The 12301-nt window shown below is 40.3% G+C and overlaps 1 protein-coding gene across 3 annotated transcripts in view; it reads left to right on the top strand.

The window, feature by feature from the left end:
- Positions 1-11994, top strand: part of pvrl2l (PVR cell adhesion molecule related 2 like) — a 433542-nt gene extending 421548 nt beyond the window's left edge. For 2 of the 3 annotated variants that reach the window (XM_050034267.1, XM_050034266.1), the window contains exons 8-10: positions 1900-1957; positions 4369-4464; positions 6860-11994. In XM_050034267.1, the coding sequence (XP_049890224.1) occupies positions 1900-1957; positions 4369-4464; positions 6860-7066 (361 nt within the window). In that variant the 3' untranslated portion in view covers positions 7067-11994. Of the gene's footprint in view, positions 1-1899; positions 1958-4368; positions 4465-6754; positions 6778-6859 lie in introns of those variants that run through there. The other variant, XM_050034268.1, reaches the window with a different exon arrangement.
- The last annotated feature ends 307 nt before the right edge of the window (positions 11995-12301 follow it).

Below are 12301 nucleotides of genomic sequence, written 5' to 3'. Positions count from 1 at the left end.
CTATGGGAAATCATTTGTCCCTGTTGCCATGAAATGTCTTACTCAGAAAGGACAGCCACTTTCTGATGCCAGCTTGCTACGTCAGCATACAGCACTTAAAATCTATTTATTGAACCTTGATTCAGTCCTAACTGCTGCTCCGTTTAATGTAGCTTTCATTCTATATTGTGCTTTTAAGTAAATGCATTTTGAGTGTGTCCTGTCTGGATGTGATATGATGTGTTTTAATGTACCCTTTCTGTAAGCAGATTTTGCACATGCAAAACCAAAGACAAAGTTTTGCCTTTTGCATGCAAAAAGTAGGCAACAAAGTCTTTTCTGTTCTATTTTTATTCTGTTTTTAAATGCTCAATCCTCTGCACCCCCAATTCACCCCCTGCAATTCCTCCCCTGGGCTACAGCTGCAAAGTAGAATTTATCAAATGTTCCAAGTTTTAATTCCAGTCTAGGAGGCGAGTTTCCAAACTGAGACTTCCTGTGGAACAACAGGGTATACAGTGAATTAACAAATTAACAGACATTGTTTCCTTGCCAAGTCACAGAGGTTAATTTGATTCACACTTACTGAATGTTGTAGACAAGTTGCTGATGCTCTAATGTGTGGCCAATTCAATGATAGAATAAGATGGAAATCACAACAATTACCCAAAATGATGATTGCAAAGTTCAGGCTTGGAACATATACAGTATATATAATCCTGTATGGTAGGTTTTGGTCTGAACTGCTCTCACTCTCTGCAGACAGCTGTTTCATGCATTCTGGTGTGACATAACATACGCGTCAGCAGCGGTTTACAAACAATAACAATGGCATAACATGACAATAACAATCATATACCGTCTCTGTTATAAGGCAGCGGATCTTAAGGAGCTCCCGGACCTCATTGTTTTCCCAGTTTGTGTACATGTTTTGGCTGCTCTTCTTCTTTGAGTTAGTCACTAACTGAATTCCAGCTACTTTTTAGATCACCTACAGTGGGTCGCATACAAAACACATCGTCAAAACATCCATGATCACGTCGTGCCATGTCCCATTTATACAGACATCATTCTGATGGCCCCCATTCTATGATTGTACCTTTAATACAGAACGGCAAGACAGCGTAACAGCGTGAAATTCCTGCCATGAAGAAGCATTGTAAAATGGGCTATTGTCAACTGGTATACTACATTACTTTAGAAACTTTGATATGATATATGATACAATGCGATACGATACAATACGATACGATATCATACGATACAATACTATGCGATACGATACAATGTGATATGATATGTATGAAATGTGTATATGTAACATATTCGTAGTTTGTAGAGATGTACAATGCCAACACTTGTGGTGACTGAGCTGTAAATTGGTAATAATAATAAGGAAGCCACAATAACAAGTTATAAACCTGCCGAGACTGAGACTCAGTATCTATGTAGCTTTTCATGATGTATTTCTGCCCATAGTAGCCAAAATACTAATGAGGCTTTTAAGAATCCCTGGGCTGATATGAAGTGAGAAGTGCCTCATATTGTTTAGGTTTCCACTTCAAGCAGTGCTGTGTCACTGAGGGCAAAGAAAAGTGTTCTCCATTATATGCTCTCAATACAGATGTCTCTGCCAGTACAAATACATATCTATAAATCAATCCCTGCTTCTGTCTTCAAGTGCAAAAACCTTTAAACCACACAGGGCTCCCCACCGTAATTAAATATCTTTTCATTGTAACTTTGCATTTAAAGAGTCATTAATAGAATCTGGATTGAATTACAACACGATGTCTTTAGAGCTCCATTTTTGCATATCTGTTCACTCTTAGCAACCCGACTTTGTTTGGTACAAAAGAAATCAGTTGTCTTAACAGAGCAGCGATCGGTACCGTATTATCTTTGTCTCTTCTCCATCAGGGGCCCCCCCAAGCACAAGCCCCCTCCCCCTGTGAAGGCCGGCAGCTCAACAGAGATGGTGAGTGGTCGACACGAATTCAAATCAATCTTTATTGTCATCACGATTATATTACACACACACACACACACACACACACACACACAAATACACAGCCGCAGTCCATTTGGACAGTCATAATGGGGCTAATGGCTATTGATTGGAGATCTGAGTTGGCTTATGTGTGTCGAAATAATTAGCTTGGTTGGTAAAGAGCTCCATTAGAGCCCTTCTTTCCTCCTCCTCCTCCTCACCATTTTATTCCATCATTCGATCACATTTTGTTGTGCTTGTAACACATTATGTAATGAGACTAAAACTCTGCAATTTTATGTTGATTAGATGTATAAAAGATGTCTAAATGCCTGTTAATGCCCAGCTAAGATGGGGTTCACAGGGTTCAACAGTGAAAGTTTATTAGAGATCTGCACGGTGTCTTGGAGAGCACCATCTGTGGAACATGATTAAAATCAAGCATTACCTCTACCAGGCTATTTCTGAGTCCAAATCAAGCCTCTTGTACTTGCAAATTTCTCTTTCAAAGCTATATATATTTACAAATAATCCCTTGAATTTGATACAGTGTTTAGTGTTGCACACAGTATAAGATTTTCTATACCATGGTCTGGGTAAATACTTAATTCTGGTTGGCTGCAGGGTGTCCGTTAAAAACTGATAATGGACATGTACTAAGTAGTTCCGGTAGAACTGTCTCTTCATTGTTCTGAATGAATGTGCCGGCTACATAACAGTATCAGTATCTGTAATCTGTTTGCAATTAATTTAACACACTGAGGTCAATGCCTCTGGACACCATAGGAAGGCTGCAACAAGCAACAGGTACTAGACTGCCCCTCTGAACTTAAGCAATCATTGCACATCCTGTCCGCTATTCACCTCGCTACTTCAGGCTGCAGCCGACAGTAACATTACACATGATGTATCTTTTGTTCATGAAAATCTTGATTTGATTAGGGGACAATGACATGGCTGAATATCCAGCTAGTCTTGTTGTTAAACATACCGTCAAATAATATTTACTGTTTGTCAGTTGTATGCAGTGTTATTGACCTTGAATCTTGCTAGCATGACGTCAGCTTTCTAGCTAATAGCTGGGTCAAAGAGTTCCATGAGCTGGACGAACTTGAATATCTCCCATTGCTAGGTCATAGTTAAGGTTCATCCTATTTACTGGAGTAGTGAATAACATTTCCATTGCATAAGAACCTTACGGGGCGGCAGTGATTGTTCCAGCCAGGTATTAGGTAAACCACAAGGTCACAAGATATGACTTGTGAAAAACTCTAGATTTTGTCTGCAAAAAACATGAAAATATGAAGAAATATTCTTTTTTCTTTTTTATTTCTTCAATAAGTGACCATGGTTTAAGCAGGATAATGGCCTTTGACATGTCCATTATCACTGTTTAACGGCCATCACAGAGGCCGTTAAACAGTGATAATGGACACCTCATCTGGCATCATTCCTTACATATACTATTCTAAGTATTTGTTACTGGTTAAGCAATTTAGTTAAGGTTAGAAAATGTTAATAAACTTATTGTGTCTCAAGTCACTGTGGTCTTTTACTGTATCAAACCAGACCACGATCTTTCCCTCACCTCATCTGACTGCTACCAAGGCCTACATGAAGTTGCTGTAGTTGCTTGGTATGGTATTGAAAGATAGAATATTTTAGTGGAAAATAAATGAAATACAGTGTTATCATAACCAACAAAAATGATGGCCTGAGCTATAACAAGAAAATCCAAGTTCTAAGTTGTCTCTTTTAATGCGAGACTTTAACTTTTCCTAAACAGCGACCTCTGTGGCCACAAGTGGTAATTACAGGATCATTTCCATCATTTTCTTAAAGGAACAGTGTTTATTATTTCAGGGGATTTAGTGGTGTCTAGCAGTGAGGATTGCAGATTGCAACCAGCGGAAACTTCTCCCAGTTAGAATTCCTTCAGTGTTCATCGTTCAGGAGGTTTTTACTGGTGGACGAATAATCCGCAGGGGTCTTTTCCTCTCTAGAACAAACAGACCTGGTTATTATAACTGGTAAAAATACTGAATAAAATAGTTTCCCTTTTTTTCCTGTGAACTCACCTATTAATTTCATGTTTAACAGCTTGTTAAAGTTTGCTAACATTAGCCACTGCTCAAACCATACCAAGTAAGGCTGTAGTGACAACACTAATGAGCAAGGGTGCTTTAAATTGCTCATGAATTCAGTGACATATTTTTAATTGGACTGGATTGTTATTTTTTCTTCCCAAGGCTACAAGGTCTCTATTTCTGACTCGGATCTACAGCTCTGTTATCTTATTTGAATGCATTGTTTGAGCTTGTCTCTTCTCAGCTGTATTATATTGTATTGTTTTCTGTTTTGTTGTCTTCCCTGTGTTGATGTGGTTTCTGTGCATGTAGCTGAACAAGCCATCAGAGCCTCCCACGGCCACAGAGACAGCACCTCTCAGCCCAGGAGAGGTTTACTACGAGCCCACAGGGGGAGAGCCTGTCACGGTAACTAACACAACACAAACACATAAGCATGTTTTTGCTCCCTGACACATGAGCCACATTCTGTCACAGTGGGCTCCATATCTGTTTGGACAGCTACTGACTGTGTTGTAGGGACGCCATGGTGTTTGTACTTCGCACCAATCAATCAAATTATATTAATATTAAGTTCTATATAATTACTGATGTTAAAAAAAAAAACCTCATCAATCTTCATTTTGATGAATAATAACATAAACTCGATGATCCTCAGTCTTTCATACTTGAATATTGAAGTTTAATTACAACACAAATTTGATATCAGAGAATCCTTTGACACAGCACATGCATGGACAGAGACAAAAACTGAGATTTCAGAACAATCATTTCAGCCTTTTACAGTGTTTGTTCCTCGTCATTCAGATCCTCCTGTCACCGGACAGGTCTGACAAAGTGAGTGTGTTACTTAGAAGCACCAACAAGGTCAACCTCTTACCTTCCCAACAGGCAGGAGCCTTTCAACTAGAGATGTCAGTTTCAGCTTATTTTTGCTTTCAGTTGCATATTTGACTAATCAGTTCAACACCTTTGAACTGTTTTTAGTCCTGCGCTCTTTTGACTCAGTGAGCTTTGGCGCCACATTTTTAGGCACTATCCATTTAGGGAGAGTGAAATTTTAATGTAAATGCTTTTTATTTCATTTTATTTGATTTCATTTAATGGATGTATTAAGAGAACTGGATACAGCATTGGCAGCAGGGCCGCTTTCATTCCTATAACAATTGCTTAGTGGCGCATGATGCCAAAAAGGTTCAACTGCCGCATATAAAACTACCAAGATGATCGGCACACAGTGTTGCCAACTTAGTGACTTTGTCACTAAATTTAGCGACTTTTCAGACCCCTCTTGCGATTCTTTTACAAAACAGCGACTTGCGACAAATCTAGCGACTTTTTCTGATGTTTTTGGAGACTTTTGGAGACTCTGACGTGAAAGCAGGTATTGTTCTTATTCTTTTCAAAGAGCAGTGGATGCTGCCATGGGCCCCTCCCCCATCCCAAAGCACTCACAGTCAGAGCAGGAGATGTTAACCCCTCCGCGTCCAGACTGCAAGTGAATCGCGCATGCGCGGAGCCGCCACTGGCTAATCCCGACCTTTAGGGACTTCTAGCAACTTTTAGGACAGCCAATAGCTACTTTTCTTACTGGAGAGTTGGCAACAGTGTTGGCACAGCATCTGCATTGTGCAGGCCATAGAGTAGGTGCACTAGAAACTTACGGTGGCCGAGTTCAACTGAGTGCAGCCAAGCTTCTTACTTCCACTAGCAGAATGGCTAACTTCTGGCTTAGCACTCTGCAAACTTTGGATAAAATTATTTAATCTTGGCAGTTCTTTTAGACTTTCCAAATGTTCTTGGACCAATGGATCAAATCCCAATAGTGAAAAGAGTCATTTATCCACAGATTTACAGATGTTCCTTCCCCAATGTCAGTCAATGGGGAAAAGACTTTTTGGTCTGCAGGGCATCACATGACAGAGCTCAGAGGTTGCATTACCACTGTTTGGCCACCACGAAAATTGGCTTCCATACTTCCTGGGGGCCAGCCTGGGTTGGGTGCGAGCTAGCTAGCTGGGGGGGCTCCTTCACACCTCCTCGTGGCGAGACCACGCTGCTGTGGAAACATGGCCGTCACCCTCCAGTCTTCCCCCTGGTAGCTCCTGTGGGTAAGCAGCTACATTTTGAGCCGCAAAACCACTTCAGCATTGATCATTAACTTACGTTAGCACAACTAGCCATGCTAAAGGAGGTTTGCAGCTCAAAATTGAGCCACATGCTTAGCGGGGCAACCTGGGGGGAGACCAAGGGGTGGGCACAATGTTTCCACAGCAATGCTGTTGGATCGGGACAGCGTTACTAGTGGTAATTACCAAATGAGTGGCACTGCTAGCTAGCTCCCACCAGACCCAGGTGGTGTGCAATGCAGTAAACTGAAGAGTGGCAAAAATAACCTATAAACCAACATGCGTAACAACCAAAAATATTCTTGGCTGTTAACCACTGTGTTGTGGTTAACCATTGACATCCCTACTCTACACATAAAACATGCTAAGTGTGAAGGGCACTGATGCTTTTCAGGCCAATGCACAAATTCAACATTCTTATGAGACACAGAATCAAAAAATTCTTTATGATTTAAAAATCCCTTCACAGTTACTAAATCTATCTAAAATTGTATTGTTGTGTGATTGTAACTTGAAAATGAATGTCTGTACTTTTCCTTAATATCCCTTAATTCTCCTGCTATGTAAAGAAGTTATAATTCTACCATGGAAGGTGAGTCTTCCTGTGATTTATATTGATCAACTTTAATGTCATATAGTTTGTATTCCCCTGAAACGTGAATGACGTCTTGCAGAACCTGGATGATGAGACCACCGGAGCCCTGAACGGCGGCGCACCCCCAGTCCTGGACGACTCGGCTAAATACGACAAAATCAACGAGCTCAAAGACCACACCAGCGACGGTCACCATGGCAATGACTTGGATTCATCAAATCATGAGCCGCCGGCCGCCAACATCTCCCGTGGCGAGAGCTTCGTATCTCCTGCCATGTACGTGTAGCCATGGCATCTAGAGCACCACATCACAGTATATGGGCCAGTTCCAGATCACCTAAATCTGCATGAAAAGCAAAGGCACATTTAGAGGGTGTTATATTTTCATTTCTGGGGAAGCCACTTATTACTAGTAATGTTGGTAAGGGTACTTATCTTTTTTTTTAACTCTGTCATACACACTTTTAATTATCATTACACTGCAAGTATCTGTCAAAGCAAAAATAAAGAACAAAATATTAAAGCAAGATGCACACACACACACAGTAGTTAATATCAGACAAGCCATGCAGCCATTGAAATCATGTGTGTTGCATATGATGAGGCGGGCTTTTACAATATGTTAATTACATGCTTGAGAGGTATTGCAGTGTAGGTGAACTGGAACACTACCCTCAGCTAATTAACACACTGCGCTCTGCCTGTGTGATGCTTGCAAATCAAAATTTCCACACAAAAAAAAAACAGCAAGACAGCAACATCTTAAGTGGATTCAGTATGAAATATTATATGCAACATTTTGTGCCATAAACATACAATGTCCCCATCGCAAAAATGATTGTTTTATGTGAAGCTGCCAGTCCTGGGCTCTTCTGTTTACAGCCGTGGAAAGTGATTTGAACATCTTCTCTCCCTCTAAGTAAGGATAAAACATAAAGCTCCTGTTGCAGCCTTGTGCAACAGAGAAAGTAAAAAATACCATCTTTGAAATCCTTTCAAAGTATTTTTCTTCCACGGTTAGTTGGTTTTGAATTACATACTAGCTGAATTTGGTCCCAGGAAGTTCAAAGCCTGATCATCTGGCTCTCCAAGCAGCTTCAATTAATCACTCAAGATGTCTGAAAGTATTTCAGTTATTTATCAACTCCTACAATAACCCCAAAAAGAAGCAGCCTTTCCCACTCTTAACCAGGCTACAGTCCAATAAAAAAACATTCCACTTTATTATGTTGTCAAAGGGCCTCATCTGTCCCCGGAGCACCAGGCTGCTCGTTAGCACTAACGAAGGGGAAGTGACATCGTTTTGAAGCTCTGTAACCTGGCAACATTACATGATTAAGATTCCATGATTTATAATTGCAAGAGTTGGTAAGGCTGTGTGTCGGGGAGATGAAACTTGGTTTACAGCGAAGCACACACACCACAGGGTTCTTTCATGCACACACACACACACACACACACACACACACACACACACACATACACACACACTTACAAATACACAAAAGCACCAATGTTTGTATTCAGTCCTCCTCTAATGAATCACACTAATAAGGCTGAGGGAACATTATAAGGAATGTATTTTCAGAGTGTGAAAATGCTCAGCATGTATTGGAAAATACTGCCATTACAGCCATTTTAATAGATTAAAATGGTCACACACTCTGATATATGCAGAACATTTTACATGTGTAGAAAATATGCATTTTAATCGATTGTCCACTTAAAGCAAAAATGAAAAAAAAAAGTGAGCATCAACTATGCCTGGCTGAATCAAAAATTGGTCTTCATAGATGTCAGATGGTACCAAATGATGAACAAACAGTGTAAATACTATTGATAATATTGATGAATAATATATTGTTGGTGAAATGTGTACACATAAAAAAAATAAACAAAGTGTAGGTGTTATCAGTGCCTCTGTACAGGGGATGGAAGTTTGTTTAATGTCAAATTGAGCGGTTTAAAAAAAGTGTATATTACTATTTTACTTTTCACGGGTACATTGAGGTTGTCACTTATTACTAAAATGTTTTATTTGAATATATAAGAAAAAAAATGAAATGGTGTGGATTTTACTCCTTGTTCATATTACTCTGCATGGCATGATCGGTGGCTTGTTGAAACACTTTCCCAAGGCTGTTTGCGGAATGATCTTCTCCATTTGTAAAAACATTTTTGAATGTCAAAAAAAAGCAAGCTGTTTTTTTTTTGTTTGTTTGTTTGTTCTTTTACTTCTATCTCGATGTCACATTCATGCACACCACGAGCACAAGTCCAATTTAAGTTGAGAGAGCCGGAGATTTTTGTTTTATTTTTTGTTTTTTCGTAGTGTGACAGCTCAGCAGGCTTCCTGGTTTTATCTTTAGCGCTGATCCGAAAATGTAGTCAGCGTGGAATCGCCATCTCTTTCGGCCACAGTGTGCAGTACACACAGAGACACAGAGATGCTCCTCTCCTTTCTAATATTGAGCTCTTGCTTGAGACCTTGAGGCACACAAATCTTCCTGAGGTATAAAGTGGACAGTCGGATGACAGGATGTGGCTAACAGCACCAGTAAAAATCACCCACAAAAGCACAGTCAGATGGTGGATGCAGATTTGTTAAGAGTTTGGTATAAAAGTTGATAGAGATGGAAACAGGAAGAGAGACACATAATTGGAGACATAAAATCAAACTGACAGAGTAATGAGATAATAGGAGGGAGGCCTGAAAAGATTACAACAAGAAATTTCTCATCACAGCTTTCACTCTCTGTGAGGTCGGCACAAAATGCAATATTTTAGTTTTTAATGACGTATGACAATCATCTGTTTATGTTCAATTGTTGCTAGCTTTGGTGGGGAGACATTTTTTGGCTTTATATATTTGTAGTTATTATAGAAGTACCACTTTTTGCTGCATGTTCACAGAAATACTGCTACACCTTTGATCCATCCTGAAAAGAGACACAGATTTGTTTTACTAGTTTTATTTGACTTTGTGTAATAATGACAGACGACACATAGACTGTTTATAAAGATGGGCGACGCGTCTCCACTTACCCCAACTGTGCAAAAATGAAGCCAAAATATCTCGGATACAGCTGTTGCCATCTTGCTCTGGTGATGTCAGTTGGAGTCAGAGTCTGCGCAGTATCAATCTCCATGGTGTCGAGTTTCCGCCTAAGCACCCATCCGACCAATCGCGAGCAGCGCCCTTCATCACAAGCACACAGATTGGCACACACAGCTGTCAATCATGATGTCAACCCCCTTTTTATGGCATCACATAACTAGTTAAAAAACAAACTTATCCAAAAGGCAGTCACTTGAACATACATCAACGTGATAGAGTGTTAAGTTTGGCTCATGTCCCATCCACTAACATGGAGGAGGTGGACTGTAAGACCTATGCTGCAGCCAGCCACCAGAGGGCGATCAAGATGTTTTGGCTTCACTTCTGGGGAGCTGTCATGTCATCCATCTTTTTTATAGTCTGTTGGACGCAAATTTGCGGATCTCAGCATAGTGAAGGAATGGCCCGCCCCACCTAACCAATCCAACCATTGGAGCCAACACTAGCCCATCGTAGATAGAGTAGGGTGGGTCATTTCTTCACTATCCTGGGATTCACAAATTTGCCTATGGGATGGCATGTCAGCTCCCCAAAAGTGAAGCCAAACATCTTGATCGTCCCCTGGTGGCTGACTGCAGCATAGGTCATACAGTCCACCCCCTCCATGTTAGTGGAACCTGATGGAGATCGCTATTTCATAGATTCTGGCTCCAAATTACATTATCAACGCAAGATAACAGCAGCCATATCTGCGATATTTTGGTTTAATTTTCATACAGTGGGAGTGAGTAGAGACATGTTGTTCATCTTTACATACAGTCTATAGTTACCATCATTAATGTTTACAGACGTCTGAATCTGCAGTATAAATTCAGGACAAATGCGGGATAAATAGGGAATTCTATAATATGCTGACGGTGTAAAAGTTTATTTTGTACTTTTTGTGTCTGCGATGTTTTGATTTTTTTACTAAAGGGAATGTCTGCATGCTGCATGGACCAATGAGATAAAAGTCCAAATATGCCAGAAGATTTGGACCACCATGACAAGTGCATGGCTTTTGACTTGTTTATGGTGCAGTGTCAGACAATCACGTACAGTGTATTATACAGCCCTGCCACAGAACAAAAGCTGTCATAAGGGAGAATTAAATGTGACGCTTTTGCTCTTTTGTCTGTAATTTAATTTTCTTAAATGAATGAATATTTAGTTTTCTGTGAATTAATGTGTTTAATGTGTTTGCCAGCGGGCTGCTGTTGATAGATTGAGCATAAAGGAAAAGGACAATCATTGGGACCCATTATATCAGAGACCAATGACTCAGCAAACATTCAGTATTGAGTTTGAGCTCTGTCGTTTCATTTGGGGGATCATTCAGTTTTACCCAGAGCCTTACGTTTAATAGAGTTGCTTCATTCTGAGGTATCTTGAATTAGAATCTCAACATCGCCAGGAATGCAGTCATGAAACTGTCAACTAAAACGGAAATTGCAAAGAAAAATAAGCTCTGTGTCAGTTTACAGGCGGTATTTGCCCAAAAAGCATGAGTCAGTTATGCAGTTAGAGGGTGATGTGGGGGAACTGCAGTGATTTCAGATGGGTTAGGTGTTATATCAAGGCTGTGAGTCTGTCCCGTCTGTGAGAGCTCCAGCGTTGCATTTTGGCCAAGGTGCTTTGCTCCCCCCGTTACGGGTTCGATGCCAGAAACACAAGCTGTGAATGTCCTCAATAACGCAGTTCGGTCTGAATGCGGTCCTCTCCCTCGTTTGCCCTCTTTCTTTCTCCCCCCCTCTCGGTTCTCTCTCTTTCATCCATTGTCATCACAGCTTTTCATCACAGAGCCAGACGTGCCTTCTTTATGTTATTTTTAGCTTTTCAATTCTCACACTTCTTGTTTGACAGTAGAACGGATGATGAAAGGGGGAAACACACAAACACATGATGGGTTTGACATCGATAATGGCAATGCTAAAACACACACACACACACATACACACACACACAAACACACTGGAGATGTAATCATATTTTTGTGAGTGTTTATCAATTCTTTCATTTATTTTGTTTAATCACAGATCAATTATCATTTTGTATGCTTTTTGGGAAACCTATTGTACATGTTTTACAGATCATTGTCTTGTCAAATAAAATGTAAACCGAAAGGACGAGCAGTCATAGTGGTTATTACCTCTGTCAGCTTCCCAGGATCAACCTGAGAGAAAGCAGAGCAGCATGCCGGCAAGTCCAGACGTCTTGTTAATATGCTCAGGTAAAGAGTAGATTTAGGTAGAGTGAGGTGATTCTGTTTGTCAAGGTTTTTTGTACAATCTGTCATCTTAAACTAGAGACATTTATATTTTAGGCCAAGACCAAGTCTTTACAATTTAAAATATCTTTAAAATTTCTTTGCTCACTTTCTTGTAGTTTGTCCTTTTGTCCTGCTCTTGCAAGTTTCCCTGAAGG

This window comes from Epinephelus moara, chromosome 22 (genome assembly GCF_006386435.1).
Source record: "Epinephelus moara isolate mb chromosome 22, YSFRI_EMoa_1.0, whole genome shotgun sequence".
Taxonomy (NCBI): Eukaryota; Metazoa; Chordata; class Actinopteri; order Perciformes; family Serranidae; genus Epinephelus; species Epinephelus moara.
Note: the sequence above shows the minus strand (reverse complement) of the source record. Positions and strands in the feature narration are given on the sequence as shown.